The sequence below is a fragment of the Artemia franciscana genome, chromosome 10, assembly GCF_032884065.1.
Source record: "Artemia franciscana chromosome 10, ASM3288406v1, whole genome shotgun sequence".
Lineage (NCBI taxonomy): Eukaryota > Metazoa > Arthropoda > Branchiopoda > Anostraca > Artemiidae > Artemia > Artemia franciscana.
Genome location: NC_088872.1, coordinates 5,709,727 through 5,730,267, shown reverse-complemented (window position 1 = coordinate 5,730,267; position 20,541 = coordinate 5,709,727). Strand labels below are relative to the sequence as shown.

General features: G+C 33.6%; 1 protein-coding gene across 1 annotated transcript in view; it reads left to right on the top strand.

Annotated features, from left to right (window-relative positions):
• The window catches only part of LOC136031702 (zinc finger E-box-binding homeobox protein zag-1-like), a 52,604-nt gene extending 33,494 nt beyond the window's left edge, over positions 1-19,110 (top strand). The window contains exons 4-7 of the mRNA XM_065711397.1: positions 925-1,050; positions 5,796-6,821; positions 12,699-12,912; positions 16,090-19,110. Coding sequence (XP_065567469.1) covers positions 925-1,050; positions 5,796-6,821; positions 12,699-12,912; positions 16,090-16,337 — 1,614 coding nt within the window. The 3' untranslated portion in view covers positions 16,338-19,110. The remainder of the gene's footprint in view (positions 1-924; positions 1,051-5,795; positions 6,822-12,698; positions 12,913-16,089) is intronic.
• The last annotated feature ends 1,431 nt before the right edge of the window (positions 19,111-20,541 follow it).

The window sequence follows — 20,541 nt, the reverse complement described above, 5'->3', positions numbered from 1 at the left end:
AAATTTTGATTCTAATTGTGAAAATATTCACCACATGGTTTTACTCCTATAGTTTTTTTCTTATACTGTTATGCCTATTAGGTATTGTATTATATGTTATTATTACATGAATTAAGTATTATTATGTATAATGTATTATGCATGTTAGGTAAAATCTCAGCATTGGCTGAATCCTGGTCTTAGGTAAATCTTATTGTGAATGAACAGCTAGTCAATTCTAAAATGCGCGTTGGAACATTATACACGCTCAAGAGTATAATCAAACGACGAATAGTTCTGGAATTGTTTCCGTACGATTGATACGTTAAAATCAAACCGGTGATAAACCTTTTTTTGGACTTGGCCTGATATTTGCTGCATAAACTTTGCTAAATTTGGCCTTTAACGGCTCACCTAAAAGCGGCCGAATATCAACGAAATTGTGAAAAATCATGAGATTTTGGGAAGGCTTTGGATATGCACTACGACGGAGGAGAGGCAAAGATGCACAATGGGTTATGATCTGACAAGGTGGCCAAGTATCAGAGGTTTCCCCTACGGAAAGGGAGAAAATATACAGAGAACGTATTTTTGGGTCGTGCTTTTTCAGGTTCTACTTGACAGGGGAGGTAGTTCTTCGGAGCAGTCGTTTGCTTTAGTAGGTAAATTAAATATCTCTACATTGAGTTCTTTGCAGAGTTAATGTCATACTTCAAATCTTTTATACTTAGTTTTGGTAAGAATTTTCTAGAAATCAAAAAACGGTATATGCTTCCATGTACTTTGTTCATATAAGGTTAACAATGTTTAAGAACTTAATACTTGATGGGCTAATTCATAATGGGGGAGGCTAGTGAGGGGGAGTGAAAAACGGTTTATCTATGCTGAACTTCCAATTCGCCTATATTTAGCTATGTTTCTTAAGCTGATAAACTTTAATTTCAGGAACATATTCGTATACATTCCGGAGAAAAGCCATTCGAGTGTCCCAATTGTGGTAAAAGGTTTTCCCATTCTGGATCCTATTCATCTCATATGACATCTAAAAAGTGTCTTGTGGTGTCTTTAAGGGTAAGATTTGTTATTTTTTCTTATGCTCTGAGAGGAAAATTTTCAATTTGCGACTAGGCAAAACTGCCATATGGTTGATAATAAACCGTTAATAATTAGCAGTTAATTTAATCAAATTAAAACAACTAATTTGATTAACAATTAACCATAAGCTTGTACCTTCTTTTTACAAACCTGACCAATCAACCAAATTCCGAAATTAAGGGATACATTTCACGACTTAGTGAGGGAATTCAAAAGCAGTTATGTGTTATTTTGAAAAACAGAGATTGTTAGTGTATGCTCTATCTATTGGTTTATCGCTTTTTTCGCATCTTCAATAATTTTCTCTTGGAACACTTAATATCTCTCTTTAACAAAACACAAATTACCGTTTGAAAAAATCAATCACCTGATTTTTCATTCCTTTTCTATCTTATTAAAGAATAAAGGGACTGGCTTACAAAAATATTTCACAAACCTAAACTAATGAAAACAAGGCATACTTTTTACCATAGAATTCAGAGGTAGGTGTTTGTGCTGGATCCGTTTGTCACAACAAAAGTATAACAGTTCGAAATAGGGATGAAACCTTTTAATCGACAGTGAACAGATCGATTATAAAGTTTCATCCCTAATTTGAACTGTTATACTTCCGTCATCGAAAGGCAGTGTGGTCTTCGAAGTTATTTATGTTTGTCATAAATTTGAGTGCATCTCCAATTTTTATTGTTGTAACTAAAAAAGATACAATGATTACTGGTATGGTCTTGAAATATTAAAACAAATTCAGGTGTTCCTGAATGAGCTGAGGAGTTTACAGAGGGTTTATATATATATATATATATATATATATATATATATATATATATATATATATATATATATATATATATATATATATATATATATATATATATATATATATATATATATATATATATATATATATATATAGAGGCGGTTGCGACAAAACAGCAAAGAAGTCTAATTATAAAAATTACGGGAAAAATAAAAAATAAATCCATAGAGCTTGCCCCCACCTCACAAGTCAATATTTAATTATTTTTATGAAAATTTCCCATATTTTCCATAGAACAGCCTTTTTCGGAATTTCCTTTTTCTGGATTCTCAAATATCATACGTTTTCAGGCCTTTTCTCATCTTTGTACGGGACTGTTTCTGTATTCCGCGAATAATTGCCATGCATTTTCAAATTATGTATTTTTCCCCTGAATATAAAAATAAAAAAGGTGATGTTAATTTCTCCGTCCATGTGTTCTAAATGTATTATTGCAATCCAAGTTATCCAACTTGTTTCGGAGTTGTTAATTTCAGCTATATTTTAAAACGGTGAAATTAAGCATTCGAAATATAACCTTATTTCATTTTCAACTTTGGAATAGCGTATTAAAAAACTCGTTTGCTCTGTCTCTAACTGTTTAATTCATACTGAACATACAGATGCTTGTTTCTTGAAGAGAAAATTAGGAAGTGGCCAAATTAGTTCTCAACTTTCTGGGATTTGTGGCTTTAAAAACTTTGGAATATTTTTCGTGGGAAAACTATGGTTGACGTAACAATCTGTAAATTACTATTGCGGTTTACTATGTCCCAGTTTACGTGGGAATTCTTTAAACTTGTGTGATTTTTTAGTTAATTGCACAAATCCAGCATCAAAATACTTTATGTGCATGTGTTATATGCCGTCGTTTTCTAACTTGATAATTTAAAAAATTAATCCCGAAAAGTTTGTTTTGCTATTCAATATTTTTTATTTTATATCAGTAAAATCTGCTGACCCCTGTCCCCCCATGGTTAAGCCACTGTACAGCAAAAAATTCACTACAAGTAACTAAATCAGCAGATATATTTCCAAGAGTCCTAACCCCAAACCATGGCCGGAGATTGGCCATACTAAAGTAATTTCTTATAGTGTTTCTGTCTTTAAAAGCTAAAATAATCGGTTTTGGTTGTTTTGATTCTTTTTCGAAGGTTACGAACAACCTTTTGTATAAGAAAGGTTTGTAGCACACCTATAAAATAAGACAAATATAAATTTGAGGATCATTTCTTTAATTGACTCTCCCCCCCCGTTTTCCAGTAAATTTTGATCAGCATGCCTAATGTCCTGAGTTGAACTATCGACCTAACGTTCTCAGCTGAAAGGAACGGTTACAAATGTCAATTTTAAAGAAAATTTCAGATTTCACTTTTCGACTTGGCATAGTCATAATATCACGATGTTTATAGCAAGGACCAAAGTCATTTATTTTTCCCAAAACATTATCTACTTGTGCTACAAGGAATAGTGCATCAAATAAACGAGGAAACAGATTTCACCAGTTGATCCAACGTTCTCAGCTGAACGGTTTGGATATAAACAAAATATCAAAAAAAAAATTTCAAATATTGCTTTTTGGCTCGCAATGATCATAATGCCACCGTCTTTACAGAAAAGATGAAAGTAGTTTGATTTTTTGACGGCATTATCTTCTTACTCGTGTTACGAAGAAAAGAAGAAAATTGATGATAAACAAAGGCAAAGATAGGAACTATCTTCCTTGAGAATCGGAAAAACAATCGTTCACCTGTCGTGTTTATGTCAAAAATGAAACAAGAAACAAAGGCAAAATTTCTTCTCCTTCTTCCTGTAAACGATTCCTGACGATAAAAAGGCATTTCCCATAAAGACTAGCCGATAAGCTTCGCTGAGTTTGAAAATAAGCGGAATCTTTAGATCGATAGGGGTCTATTTCGTTGACAGATAAAGTTGAACTAAAAACTGAATAGTTTGTCTAAAACAAGGTTACTGACTTATTTGACGAATAAGCAAATCTTTCTGCTGTCTTGATAAAGTGACTGATTGTTCTAATCTTTCATGAAAAGGGAAAAATTCGACTTCTTTCTTTAAACGATTCAATTCCTTTTTTCAATAAACAAATGGTTTGTTTTATACCTAAAGAAAATTATATTGATATTATTGATATTGATATTGATATTGTATTATATTGATATTGATATTGATATTGTATTGATATGTATTGATGTATTGATATGTATTGATAAATGGAATTGATGTATGGATGTATCGTAATTCCGCATAGTGTGAATATAGGCATATATAAATGATTCAGTTGCCAAAAATCTAATATATCCAATCAACAATAGAGAAAAACAAATCTTTGTCAAATGAACTCTAACCGACCAAAACGAAAGAATCAAAATTTCTATTGTTAAATTTTACAATGAAACGGATTAAATATATCGTTAAAAAATTACTCAGAGTCAAAATTTTTGTTATTTTTGGGTATTATTCCTTTTTTTCTGAAATCACTAAGATAATAATCACTAAAGCCCTTGTACTTCGAAGTCTATTTAGGAGGTAGGGTTAATCTGTTCTGTTTCTGGACATCTCACATAGCTTTTAAGTTACACCGAGGGTCCAGGCCTGTTTTAGAGTTATGATGAGGTTAGCTAAATTTCCATGAAAACAATCTAGAACACACAGTTGTGTGATTTCTGTTTAAAAGAAGGTGAAACTATGCTAGAAGAAAAGGTAAAAACAATCTCCCAGTTAGCCCACTTTCCTTACATATATATTGTGCCTGATTTTTGGTACACATTTTGACAAGTGTTATACTTAATTCTTGAAAAAAAACAAGTCTTGTATTATTTATGAGGGTTATAAAGAGATGGAAAAAGAATAAAAATATCAAACGATATATCTTTCCTAAAATTTACTAGATGTTTTCCAGAGAAATTGCCTACGGATTGTTCTGGGTACCCGGCTGACTGACCATATTTCAAACAGTAGGTTGTACGAAAAGTGTGGTTCAATCCCGCTTTCTGGGGCTATAATGAAAGAAAGGTTGAGATGGCTAGGCCACGTTCTACGGATGAAGGATGACAGATTACCGAAGATTGTCCTTTTTGGCCAACCGTCTAGGGCTACACGGAAAGCAGGTCGTCCTTGTCTGGGTTGGGAGGATGTCATAAATAAAGATTTAAAGGAAATGGGAACTTCCTGGGAGGGTGTAAGAGGGAGGCTTTAAATAGATTAGGTTGGAGGAGGAGCGTGCGTGGCTGTGTTGGCCTCAGGCGGCTTGGTGCTGCAGTGAGTTATTAGTAGTAGTAGTAGTAGTAGTAATTACCACTCTGTTACCACCTTCGGCAAGTCGTTATCTGATTTAGATCTCCTTTAACCTTTTAATGTGGTTTGATGTTCCACAATATTTGACCAACTGTAGTCGTCTCAATGTTTACAGGGCCGAAACTGTCAATATTTTTGTATTAATGCTGCCTTAGTGCGGCATGTCGAATAGATAATAGCCCCTTTTATTGTTGATCCACAACTGTCAATTAAATCAAAAACAAGAAAAAGTAACAGAGGGGTAAAAGGTCCCGAAAAAATAGTATTTAATTAAAATCAATTTTCTGGAGTCAAAACATGAATTTAGTTTTAAGTATTTTAAAACTAAATCTAGTGAATTTTTATTCAACAAATTTCTAAACCCAGATAAGGTAAAATTGTAATATCACAAACATATCCAAAGCTTTCTTGTTAGGAACGGTGTTTGATCGATCTGACGATGTGTTACCACCATATCTGAAAATGGGTTAATAGAAAAGGTCGATTTTTACCTTATTAATGTCAGTCGTAAGTTTCAAATTTGCAATTGAAAAATAATATTTTTTCCAGCAATTTGTAAAATAAAAAGAAAATTAGTTTCTTTTCAAACTTGATTTTCCTGTTTTCTTTTTAGGGTTCCAGAATAAGGAATGCTAGTGAAGAAATGATTGATTCCAGAGCAACACCTAGACTGCTGCCCACACCCTCAGTGCTCCCAAGCATTGACAAAAGTAATGATTTGAAAGATAACAATAGCAACATGAAGCATCTTTTTATGTATACAAAGCCGTATCCCTATCAAATAGAATATAATATTCCAGCTCCTGCACTTGGAGCAGATCCTAATGCTGCAGCATTCCATCAGTTTCTAATTGCCTCTCAGCTGCAAAGAGCAGCTCTCCAACAATCTGCATTCCTGCGTAGTTTTTCAGAACAGACAAAGGAGGTTGAACAGCCATCTTTAATTAACTGCTCCCAGTGCAGTTCTCAGTTTGAAGCCTATGAACAGTATAGGGTTCACTCCTGCTGTGCTAAAACTTCAAAGGATCTTAATGCTGAGCATAACATCGAAGGAAAAGAAACAAGTCGATCTTCTTCTATTGATGACAGTGATGATGATGAGCCGCTGCTTATCGTAGCTGACGGAACAGAGTCTGATTGCAGCCAGTCACAACCAGTGAAAGAGCGTTCACGGTCAGTTATTACTGAGGAGCAGGCATGCATTTTACGTAAACACTATTCAATCGACTCACGACCTCGCAAAGAGACAGTTTACAAACTGGCAGATGAGCTGAAGTTCCCTCCTAGGGTTGTACAGGTCTGGTTTCAAAATGCCAGAGCACGAGATCGGCGTGACCTTCGACAGGTCACTATTCCATCCTCTGTAACTACTACAAACCCTGTTCCTGTGGAAGAAAGAATTGTGGATTTTGATATGCCATTAGATTTAAGTATGAAGCGGCTACCACATGAGAACACGAGTGTTGGCTTCAGGAGCCCCCTTCCTTATGACGAGGAAGAAGAAATGCAAACGGAAGCGATCATAAGTCCGGATGAGCCGCTTTCACTTGTTGTAAAAGAAACAGTGCCAGCCATTATAGAGGCTCAAACACAAATGGTAGATGACAGTCGGTTAAGCCTAAAGCCTTTCTCTGAGAGGGTAAGCCAACTTTGTAATTTTAATTATAATTTTATGAAAAATAACTTGAATTACAATTAAATTTAATATAATTTGAAGTTTTTTGATTTGGATAAATTTAACTGAAAAATTGCGCAAATTTAAAGGATTTCCACATAAGGCGGGACCTGTAAAAGCAAAAGAAAATAGGAATTTACATATTGTTATGTCAATTCTAGCCGTTGCAATGTTCAAACAAAGCTCTCTATGTACTTAAAAATTAAATAAAAAACTAGTTTTTTTACTTAGTCAATTCTAGCCGTTGCAATGTTCAAACAAAGCTCTCTATGTACTTAAAAATTAAATAAAAAACTAGTTTTTTTAACTGAAAGTAAGGAGCGACATTAAAACTTAAAACAAACAGAAATTACTAGTTGTATGAAAGGGGCTGTTCCCTCCTCAACGCCCCCCTCTTTACGCTAAAGTTTGACTCTTTCTCTCAATTCTACTTTGTTAAACAGTAAAAAACTTTAGCGTAAAGAGCGGGGTGTTGAGAAGGGAACAGCCTCTTTCATACATGTAGTAATTTCTGTTCGTTTTAATGTCGCTCTTAATTTCTGAACGTTTTTGAATTTATGCATATTCGATTTTGGCTCTCCGCAGATACATTATTAAAATGAAATTTGCATATTCATTCTTTTTTTGTACTTAAAAACTAAGTTTGTCTTTCCTCCTTCAGTAAAGGTTGTTTTCTATTTTGTCTATTAAATTGTTTACTATTTCAGCTAGCGGAATTCAGTATCACTTTTGAGGCGATCTTGAAATCATTCCGGAAATTCCAATTCAGGGTTATTAAGCATTTACTTTATATCAATTCTAGCATTTACTTAACTTCAATAATAGCTAATGTTTCTCAGAAACCGTAAACTTGAGAACTTGCGCAGATTTTTTTTGAAGTTTTGACTTTTTTTTGAGTAGAAAAGATACCTTGAATAACTTGAATAAAAGCTGCCTAGAAATTTGGTAAAACTAGTATTACGGTGGGACCTTTCCCCAAGCCTTCTCTCCTGCACATGACCCTGGGATAAGCTACTCTTATTAGTACAGTTGAACAGAAAGTTTTTATCGAGCACTAATGAAAAGAAAAACTAACCATTTCATAGGATTGTATGAAAATGATATAATGCCAAAGTTTATGATCGAATTTGTAAAAATTTCTCTACATTCAACGTGTCTCTGTTTCCCCAGAAATCTAGAAAAGCAGGTAAAGTATTTGGACAGTGTGAAGTTAAAAAAACCAATTCTTACTTCATAATATCACAATAATCGTAGTTAACACATTTTGCATGCAGATCCGCTGTACTTTACCCCCCTCCCCTCCTAATGTGCAAATATATATCCTAATCTTGTTTCCTAAATATTATATTTTTATCATACTTAGGTATATTTAATTAGGATGAATCTAACTCCAGTTTTTGAGCTGCAGGGGCTATATCATACAAGTACCATTATCTAATATCACTTTCTGAGAAAGACACAAGAAAAAATACCAAGAAACGCCACATGCTAGATGTCGTTGGTGATTTTTTGTCATACTAGTGCCAGTTTCCACTCCTATAAATTGGCTGTGCTCTTTGGATCAGCCTTTAACATGAAAATTAATAATTAATTGCACCTGTTCACGGCAGTTTCCGTAGTAACTATGAAACACTTCTATGATTGGTCTAAAGCATTAACCATTCATAGTGTTAGCTGCTTAAGTCGTTTACTAATTAACTGAAGGTAGACTGTATTCGGTTATATCCTAACCGGGAGGGGTTACCAACAATTGTTTGTTTGAGACACCTATATTGCTAGGCTTTACGAACCAGGTTACGATCCCATATCTCAATTTAGTCCTCCCCCTAAGCTGAAATTTAGTGTCTTTACAAATTTTGTCAAAACTAATATAGGCCTACATAATTCAAGTATCCACAGAAACAGATCAGTTTTCTTTAATATATTTGCTTGCTTTTATTGTAGTATATGGCTCTTTTTGTATTTTTCACTTGGTCATTTTCACTTAACTTGGGAAACTCAGCTCTTATGCTGGAAGAAAATCGTTGTTAATACCTCCTGTTAGTCTTATCTTACTTCACCTTATCTTACCTTATTAATTTGTAATTAATTTTACCTTACCTAAAGTTAATTTTATCTTATATTATAATTTATTTTATCTTATATTATATTTTATCTTATATTTTTCGGGAGGGGGTAATAATAAAAAAAATATTGATAAATTAAATAGAACGTAAAAGATTCACTGCTTACCTACCGTCACAAAACAAAGAAAGAAATCTTGAGAAAGAACGAATCAGTGACCAGTAAAAAGAAAACGGAAAGAAACAGTCACAGACATATTTCGCCTGCATCAGTGTTGATACTAATACGGTGTCCATGGGGGCTTTCAAAGTTTGAACCCCCCCTAAAAAAAATCTGTTTCGTAAAAACGCAACAAAATGCGTATATATTTTGTAATGTTTTTTATTGTATCCCCCAACGAACAATTTAAAACTTTTTGTTCTAGAAATGATCTAAAAAATAACACTTAAAAAGACCAGGAAACATCTAAATTCAAAGAAGAACAAAAAAGATCAAATCAACATATCACTTTATTTTTATTTATTGTTGTTTGATTCGGTAAATTTTGAATTTCGGCAAGGTCCCGAAGTCCCCCTCCTGCAATTGTCCTTGATGGAGCTATGCTTAAATAGATGAAAAATGACATTAGAATTTCAAACAAACACCATAATTGGCTACATCTACAATTTTCTATAGTCTCTTAAAAACTCCTCTAATTCCTAAAAATCTATGTTACCGTTTCTTTTTTTTTAACTAAAGAAGTAAAATCTATGACCATAGAATAATTAACATATTGATACAACCACCTTTGCTCATCATGTCTATTGATGACCACAGGCACATCCCATGTCAACCATCGTAGGTTCTTGAATTTTTAAGGGGTGGTAGGGAATATTTTTTAAATCTAGGGGGTATAAATAACTATTTTTTTTTCATTTTATAACTTCAATTGTATAAAAGGGGCATTTCTCCATGACAATACCCCAAGAAGGTATTTTTAAAAATCTGATGAGACAAAAATAAATTTAGGGAGTCCATGCCCTAAATGACATCACTGGTAAATACTAGGTTTCAACTCAAAAAGTGTGACAGATAGGAAAATTTTTGACTACGCCATTGGTCTTGCCGTGTCGAGATTGGGGAAGGTGTAGATACGAGGTTCCGATTTGGCAGACAAAATCTTTTTCAGTATATGAACAGCAAAGTCTGGGCTTACTCATGGAAAAATGGTATTATTAGGTAGTCTCTTTCCAAACTAATTCCTATGAAGAGTCACAAACAACTTTGCTTTCTCAACGAGTGAACTGTGACACGCGGTTTCATTTGGGTCATATAATAATAGTATCTTCATATAATATTATATTATTCTATTATATATTAATATTAATATTATATATAAATTAATATAAATTAATATTATATATTATAATTTCATATAATAATAGTATCTTCAAAATCTTGATTGAAAAGTGTCCATCAGAAAAAAAGACTTATCAAAATCTCTCCCCTTCCCCTGAAAAAATCTGCTTTTATAGCTAACAAAGGTTCATTCAGTAAGGCCAGAGTTTAGCCTAACCCATGGAAAAACAGAAAAATTTTTTCCTTCCCCGTTTCGACCTTTTTAACACGCTACCTGAAATTTGAGTGACAAAAAACTTTAAAAAATCTAATTGAAAAATGTCTTTATATCTTTAATAACTTATGTGCAAACCTGAATGATTAACCTTTTTAAAATCGTCTGTGGGGTCTCCGAGAACTCAAGGGCACCGTCCTCCTAAATACAACTAATGGTAAAATACCCCTTGAAAAATATCTCTAATTTTCCAACTCAATGCCGATAATAAATGAACTAACGCCTCCACGCAATATGGTCCGGAAATACAAAAATATGTTCAGTGAGGCCCGAGCTTACCATAACTTATGGGAAAACATTGTTATTAGAGAGTTTACTTTCTAAATTAATTCATGGGATTAATAACACCTACAAACTTTCCTGTTTTGTCCGTTTCCAACAAAGTTGCTTTACCGTAAATGCTCTTGTTTGCTTAATAACTTAAAATGGTGTGTTTGAATCTGCGATTGGAATTAGCTAAACTAACATAAATATTTTAGGAGATAAAGTTACTGAAGTCAATCCTTGTAAAATGAATATAAAAATGAAACTCTATAAAAAGCACCAAAAACAGGAAGAAACAATAGGAAATTTCTCAAGACAGTGGGAAACAAATTGGAATGAATATTTCGGCCCTATGTCCAAGGGCCGTCCTCAGCAATACAAAAATATATAAGAAGAAATAACTTACAAGAGGATAAAATCAATACAACTAAAATGAAAAGTTTTTCAAAACAGTCCCAGAATCCTTACCTCAGCGAAGTTCAACCAAGACTGATAAATATATTGTGATGAAACGAGGCAATTCATTGAAATGAATAAGAATGATTTAAAAACACGTTTTTAATGCCAGCCTAGCTTTTTTCGCTGCTGATCTCATAGGTCTATTTGTGACAGGTTTTGTGTTAATATCTATTGGTTTTTTATAATATTTCGTAAGGTCATTTTTAATTAAATTTGTGTATAGAGCATTTAGTGAATACTCTCCTAAATCTCTATTTAACGAAATATTATTATCAATCTTAAGTCTGATTTCAATTGCTTCTCGAACTACTTGCTTTATGCCTAGATCATGGCTAATAATGGAGGATTCTTCAAAAAGTATTTTGTGGCTAGGATTTTCAAAAAACATGGCCACTTAAAGCAGAATCAAAAAACAAAAGTAATATTAGAATTCAGAGCTTTGGTGATATCATCCTTATGCTGTTGTAGGTGTTTCTCAAAATTCTGGTGGGTTCTCCCTACATAGAATTTGCCACAGTCGAATGGTATTTGATAGACACCTCTTTGGTTCGTGGTAAAGAAAAACACAAACATACTACCCCTCCCCCTAAATATTAGAATGTAGTTTTTTAGTATCTTCATTAAAACAGATTGAAAGTGTTGTAGTCCCCCTCCCTCCTAATTTTTTTGAATTAGTTCTAGGGCCTCACCTATAAGGTGCTAATATGCTTAAAGATTACCTGCTCTGTTTGATGGGCGAACTAGCGGTCTATAAACAGCCCAAAAGTTTTCTTGGATTTTTCCACCTGGTAGGATCGTTGATTCTGTTTGATAGGGAAAGTAATGGCCAAAAACAGCCTTAAATGTTTCTTGGATTTTTGAACCCATAAGAATTTGGTTAAAAATCATGGAACTACCTACTGAAGAGTTAATAACTGTGTTGTTGTAAATAGTTTTAATTTCCAATTATATGAGTAGCTTTCTTATAATGATCTTTACCGATCTTGTATTTAATTGCAGGGCTGTATCGATGCGGAATATTATTTCTCGAAAAAAAATTGTTTTTTTGCAATAAGGAATATTTATTTGTAATCAGAACAGTTAGAAACATCTTACGTCCTTGCCATTGCAGAATATAGTAAAAAAAATACTTCTTGTTCTAATTTAAGTAGGCTAAAAACATCTGATTAGTTTTTTTTTTTAGGTCCAAATTACCAAAATTTAAGATGTTTAATTCAAAATTTAACTCTGTTTTTTTGGTCAGAAAATGAAAAAAACTTGGAATATTCAAGACAACAAAATATTTTGCTTTTCCCGCACCAAAAAAGAAACTTGTCATTTTCAACAAATAATTTAGATTGTTTTTTATTTAAGTTCTACATTCACACAATTCTAAACCTTGCCCTGAACTATATGAAACAACTTTTAACATTCTTTTTGTTCTAATTAATATTATTTTTCAGTCAGAAGAAGAAGAAACATATACACTAGACATTTGCCTTCAAACCAGTGTTTCCAGTGGAAGTCCTCTTTCTCCAAAGAAATATTCTTATTCACTACATTCCCCTGCTGGTAAGCCTCGTTTGGAGGAACCAGAGGGGAATTTTGGATGTGATCAGTGTGATAAAACGTTCGCTAAGCAAAGCTCCTTGGCCAGACATAAGTACGAGCATTCAGGTACCCACTGCATTTAGAATCTTAATTAGGTTGAGTGTACTCGGAAATTGCTGAGGGACCTGTGAGATACTGATAAAGGGATAGGTAACCGTCATAAAAGTTTCCGTGTAAGGAAAGATCTAGCTCTGTAAATTTAAAAAAGGAGGGAAAATATCATTTTAATGATTTTTTTAAGGGTTTTGAAGATAAGACTATTCTATGAGAATTATTCTAATAACCTGCAGGCAGGGACATAATTTGCTATTGAGCAGGGGGGACAACTGCTTCCCCCCTACCCTAGTTTACCTTCTACAACCGAAATTTAGTTTCTTCAAAAATCTTGACAAAGCTAACATAAGCCAGCATAATTCAAGCATCCACAGAAACGGGTCAGTTTCATTGCCTTTATGGTACTATGAGGCTTATTTTTCAGTTTTCACTGTCATTTTGACTTGATTTGGGGAAGTTGTTTCCAGCTTTGCCCCCCCCCCCTACGATTTTGATAAATTACGCCACTGTTTACAGGAAAATGTAAAATTCCTCGTTGATGCGCTGTGACAGAAGATGCCAAACGGGGTAGAGGGGCCTAGATGATGCAATTATCTCCCTCCCCTCTAGATACAGAAAAACTACCGTTTTGGGCTTTTTTCATAAAGAAACTGATACCCCCTTCCCTACCTTTTGAAAATATTCTTTTTTATCTTTATTTTTCTTAAAAATCGATTTTTTTTCTTTCCGCTCCCCTATATTTTCGTGAATTAATACCACTGCTTGGGAAAGAGACAAAAACACAAGCGAGAGAGGGAAGGGGTGAGGAACCCTTCCGCCCTTGAATTCGCCCCTGGGCCAGACCTGATTAAGAGCATCTGGGTGGCAACATTGCTTGAAACCTTAATTAGATTGAGTGTTATTTGGAAATTGCTGTGGCACCTGAGGTATACCAATAGAGGGATAAGTAATAAAAGCCTTTGTTTTTGGGAAGATTTAACTTTATGAATTTGAAAATAAGTAAGAATGCAATATTTCTGGTGTTTATTGGATAATTTAGAAGATACAACTAATTTCTAAGAATTTGTTGAAGGATTTACAGAAAAATATAAAATTTTACTGGAACTGTTGTGAAAAAACAGAGGGGGCTAAGGATAGATAGGGAAGAGACAAAAAAAAGAGGCAAGAAGGGAGACGGAGAGGGGTTTAGGGGGTTAATGAAAAGCGTCAAAAACTAAGTAGAAGAGTATTAGTAAATAAAATTTAAAATCTAAGTCAAAGTAAAAATTTCCTTGGCGAGAATTAATTACGAGAATTCAGGTGCTGATAACGCTCAGAAGCTTAATTAGGTTAAGCGTTATTTGGAAATTGCTGAGGGACCGGAGAGATACCGATAAAGGGATTGGCCATAACAGTTTTTGTATTGGGAAGGATTCAACTTGAATTTGAGAATAAGGAAAAGCGCAATTTTCGTGATGTTTTGTGAGTAATTTAGAAGAAAAGACTGATTTTTAAGAATTTTCTAAATGATTTACATAGTAATGTAGGATAAGATCCGAATTAGAATTACAGGGATAAAGAAGGTAGGAGAAAGGATTTGGATGGAGTAAGAAAGAGAGAAAACAAATGACATAAAAGAGGGAGAAGGACAGTGCAGGTTGAGAGTTGGCAAAAAAGGCTAAAAACCAAGCATTCCTTGGCAAGACATAGATACGAGCATTCTCTTGAACAGGTTGAGTTTTTTATGTAGGTTGCGTCATCTATTTAAGTACATTGTATTCATCTATTTATTTATTATTTATTTAACAATACATCAAACGGTAAGCAATAATGCTTGTCGCTAAACGTTATGAAACGTTTTTTTGAAAAATAGATTCAGTCTAGATATCTATTGTCAGCAGTCTATTGTCGTCCAAAGTAGATGTCAGTATAGACAAATATAGTAGTGTTAGTGACCATTCACAAGGGTCGTAGTCGTGACTACGACTGCGACTTGGCAAAAACTTCCAGACGGGTCTTAGAGTCTCACTCCCAGGCCCTAATAATAGTTAAACTTGGATCAACTTACCAGCAACTAAGACTACGTTTCAACCAATCACATCGAAGGTTATTGACAAGAAATTTGACAGGAATGGAGGATGAGCAAGTAGTAAAGATATGGAATGGCATAAGAGTTGATTTTCTTGGAGGATTTATTGTGCCTGTGGAGAACAAGAGGTTTTTGTATGGTAAGACAGAGAAAAAGCTGAACTTGGCTTTCAAACTCTCTTCTTGGTAATCTGAAGATTTCCCTCATCCACATCCTTCCCTTTCGTGCGCCAGCTGGGCTAACCATAAGAGTAAATAATCCCAATCCAGAAAAACTTTCCACAAAAACGTTAAGGCTTGAACTTCCTCATCCGTATTTTTCAACTTTCAATTGTTGCGCCAAATTCATAAGCCATAACTGGTCGGTCTCGTAGAACCAGGTTCAAGAAAGAACGCTCCGTGCGAACGGAGAAGTTTAGAAGCTAGGCGTGACTACGACTACACCTAAGCCCCGTGTGGATGTCCACTTGTTGGTATAATACTACTATAACATATCGGGGGATTAAATAAGAGTAAAATGTTCTGAATTTTTCCTTTTTTTAAAGTTCTGATGAAAAGACATCTCTCGAAGCCTACCTCATGCTTGAAGTTTTTTTTGCAAAATGGTCTGAACTGTCCCTGGATTTTTCCCACTTTAAGCCATAAGTCGTTTTTTCTATTTTGTAATCACACCCAGATTTTTACTTTTATCCATTCTGTACAGTTGAAGTTTACTATACTTGCTTTGTTTTTAGACTTCAATCTATCACTGACAAACATAGCTTGAAGGGATAAATGTATTTATGGATTTTCCATTTTTATCATTGTCACAGTTTTCTCTTAATTAAAGTTTTTTTTTTTTTATTCATTTTTATTCCAATAGATCCGAAATTATTATGCAAAAATTATTTCTTGCTTAACTAGTCTCAGCTGTAAATTCACTGGGGGGGGGGGGGTTATTTAAGAAAATGTTAGTTTGATTTTATATATTTACTAACAAAATCTTTATATTTTTATAACATGCTTTTCATGTTATCGGTATTTAATATTATGCTATTTAGTATTATGTTACTTTTATATGTAAATTAGTATTTTCTGTCTTATTTTTTTTTATTTAATATTAAAAACGTGATTTTTTTTCAGGGCAAAGACCTTACCAATGTGACCTGTGTCCCAAAGCATTTAAGCACAAACATCACCTTACAGAACACAAGCGTTTACACAGTGGTGAAAAACCTTTCCAGTGTCAAAAATGTTTTAAGCGTTTTTCACATTCTGGCTCGTATAGTCAACACATGAACCATCGTTATTCTTACTGTAAGCCCACGAACGAATGTACATCTCCAGAAGTTTCTGCAATGCCATCAGGCTCGATCTTCATAGCTACATGACCTGGAAGCTAAGAGTTCATACAGAGTAAAAGAAAAACTTATAACATATGAAGGCTCAGCAACGTCAGTTAAAAAAATATAATGGACTTGGGGGACAGCAAAAATTATTATTCAAAAATCAGGGGGGGGGGATTTTTTGTCTTATTGATTTGTTTTTTTCAGTCAAAATGCTAAAAAAATACCATGAAAATACAAAAAAATTGTATTTTAAAGTTTTTTGGAGAAATTGAGAGCACCCTCCCCCCTAATTGTTGCGCATTCAAAGGGTAATAAGTGTTAAAGATTGCTAGTCAAAACTGAATTTGTATAAAAATTAGTATTTTATTTGGTGAATTTCGTGATTTTAATTATTCTGTTTTTCTTCTAAAAAGTTTAATTATGACACCTTCCTAATCTTTATTCCAGTTTTTTTTTAACTTGATTCGGGGTAAATGTCATAGCCAAAACTAATACTGGATAGTGTACCAAAAGTTCGTTGGGTCTCATGTGATTCATGTTAATGTTTTAAATTTGTAAATAGTTTATTGCGCCATTTTAATTTTTTAATGTTTTCAAGTACAATGTTTGTGTATTTCAAAGATGTTAGATGTGATAGTTCTTTGTTAATTTTTCGTTTTGAAGAAATGTGAATTTTAAGTGCCAAAAATACGGATGTGGCGCATTGATGCGTTATTGTACCAAGCAATACTCATAAGCTGTAGGTAGTCTTGTAATATTTTGTTTTTAGTGTTGATCCGCAGTCTTCCATTGGTTTATATATATATATATATATATATATATATATATATATATATATATATATATATATATATATATATATATATATATATTTATATTCAAATATTTTAATTATGCAATCGATATAAGCTAGTCACGGGAATACGGTATGCCTGTTACTATATTTCGGTGTATTGGTAACGACAAAGGGCTGGGGTAGTCTCTGCTATTCGTGGGTAAAAATACAAATTTTCGGTTGAGAATTAGCCTTTGACCCTAAATAAAATATTATTTAGGAACAAATTAATTTCAATTCTTAGGATTAAAAATACAGTAAGTTTTTAAATTTTTTTTTTCAAATTGTGTTCCAATCTATTTCTAAAAAGATAAATATTTCATTTGAACCCTCTATCGTTCAGCTCAGAAACGAAGCAGAGTCTGTCCAACTTGTTTGATTATTTTTTTTTTTTCTTCTCTTAGAAAAATTACCTGCGTTAACTCAGAAGAACACGAAATGCGACTGTGTTAATGCCCTTTTACACGACATACATTTAACATAAATTTTAAGAAATTACAGACAGTGTATTTGGGTTGTTTAGAAGTTATTAATTAGCATTTACCTGCCGAAGACCTCTGAGATACAAAAAAAAACAGATATCAAAAATTGCTATTTCCAGAAGCGAGAAAACGAGAAATAGCGTGTTTTGTAAAAAGTACTAATATTTAAATATCTTAAACTGGTACGGTCAGAAAAAGTTGTTATTTTTAGGGGAAGGATGGGGGTACAAAATAGAACAACACTAAAATAAATGAATCAAATGAAAAATATAAAGGATTTTTGGATAAATTGTAAAATCAAGAAATTCTATTCGGAAGGGGGGGGGGAGAGAATCATCTGCGTATATGCTTTGTCTTGATCAAAAATGATAAAGGAACATCAATTCAACGCGATGAGTTTAAATGAGCGGGCATTAAATGACAATGGAGAAAATAGCAGACAAAAACTGATGGATAAATTATGGGAAAAAGAATTACAGCCGCAATGGCAAGAATATGCTGATGGATAAAATTGTTTAAATTTGAGCCTAAAACACAACTTTTTCTTGCTAATGTGTTAAATTCAATCCATTTTGTATATTATCCACGAATTTGGGGATGTAAATTAGACAGTAGAGAATATAAAAATTAAACTAAAAGTTTGTCATTTAGAAATGTCCTAGTAGCTGTGTATGTTTAGATATAAACTAGCTTTTTCCATTCTGCAATTGATATATTTGGTGTCATTCTTTCGAGATTTTTATCTTTTGGAATTTGTATTTAATTTTTTTTTAATTTGAACGATGGCGGGAATATTTTGTAATATTCTATTAAGCTCTTTACCATGTTGCTTGCTAAACTAGCATAAAATGTGAATATAAAACATGACCACGTCTAAAGACATGCGTACTTGGAATTATAATGCGCATGTGTAAAGCCAGTTTGAATTTTTACTGAGTTTCATCGAAGCTGTCATTTTCTACCTCGTATATGCTAAGATAAATTCATTTTTATTACTTGTCGACAATTGGTGCTGAACAATGGTGCTATCATATACGAATTTGCTTTATGTATTTCTATTTTTTCCTTAAATATATTACGCTTTTCTAAATTAGACGACGCAATCCATAGCATGAATGGCAGATGTCAATCTTATTTACAGTCACTCCTCAGCAACAACTTTGATTTTTTAGGCTGCTTTCTATCTAATTTTTTTTTTCATTCTTGCCTGCTTCCCCTCCTTCGGAAAAATCATGTGTACGTGCCTGCTGCACATTGAATAAAACATTATTCTTCTTTTCATAAAACTGAAATGAGATTGACTGATTTATTTACGCTGTGGTATCCTCTTCATCTCCGTCCTTCTTCTTGATGTGGGACTTCAGATTTTTCCCATTTTTTGCTTCTCTATGTGTTTTTAGTCATTTTAAAATAATTTCTTAAATCTCTTTCCAATGTGCCAATTTCAATTCCTTTTTTGTATAATGTGTGTTTCAGGTTAATATATTTATGCGTAATAGCTCGTTTTTTGTTTCATTATTCGTTTAGCTCGTTCAGCTTTTGCTAGATTAAAAAAAAAAAAAAAAATGGATCTACTTGCCTTTTGGCTTTAAGCTTAAATAAGTCAATACTTTTGGTTTGACCTTGAAAAGCTTAGAAAGTCATGCTAGTGGAACCGTTTAGGCCAATATTAGCCCTCCTCCTCGCCCCTTGTGCACAAATATACATTGATTGGATCATAAGTACATTGGTCGGGTTGATAGATGTGATAAGATAATTATTAATAAGGAGTGTTGGTGTCGAAAACATTGACAATGAAAAATAACTTATTGCGGAATATCAAAATAAATAATCGTAATATATAAAACTATAAATTAAAACAAGTGGTGAAATATTGTCGGAATGATTTCCTGTATCGCTGTGTTGCTCCGGGGTTGTATGGCTGTAGCTTGTTGCGGTGCTGGGTGTCGTGCTTGTTTTGTGTAATATTCGGTAGCAGGATATTGCGATGCTTTTGAGATGAAAGAAGGCCATGTCCGAAGTCCAAGAGAAGTTCGTGCCTCCTTGTTTCAAGCGTTGTTAGACCTGACAGAACAAGACATTCTTCATAAGGTGACAGTGTAAACCCCAAAATCACTCACAATGCAAGCTTTTGTATTTTCTCAAGTTTGTTATTCTGATCTTTTGTGAGACCAGCGTGCCAGACTGGGCAGGCATATTCTAGAATTGGTCTCATGTGATTTTTGTAGTAAGTAAGCATTGCATCTTTGCTTAGATTAAACTGGCGTAATTTTGTCAAAGACCTTAGTATTTTAATTAGTATTTATATGGTCGTCCCATGTCAATCTATCGTTGAAAATGACACCCAGAATTCTCATTTTCTGAACTACTGGTATACCCACTTCAGGTAAATCTGGTACCCTATGCTTTAAAAATGAAATCCTCATTATTTCTAGTTTCGTTCTATTTATGGTGAGTTTTATTGCTGAAAAATCTCGCCCCAGTCTCGTTACCATTTCCTGTAGGTCTAGGATTTCGTTCTGCTTCTGTAGTACTATCAATGTTAAGTCGTGTGCGAACTTTACGCGATCTTTGTGCCACGTAGCTATCATGTTGTGAAGTAACAAGAATAGGTTAGGTCCTAGCTTAGTTCCCTGAGGTATACCACATGTTAGGGTCGTTGTATTTTACAGCTCGTTTTTGTATTTGGTCTTCTGTTTTCGTTCAGATAGGAAACTTTCAACTATCTTGATTAAAAAAAGGTGAAAACCTTCCATGTATTTTAATATTTCCTCGTGGCTAGAGGTATCAAAAGCCTTCCTGACATCTGCTTGTAGAAGTTCAACAAATGCCTCATTAGTTTCAAGGTGGGCTATCTTTGTTTCAAAAAATTTTACAAGGTAGTGGTAGGTAGGTTACTATTTTAGGGTTTCGGGAAAAGTCAGGGGAG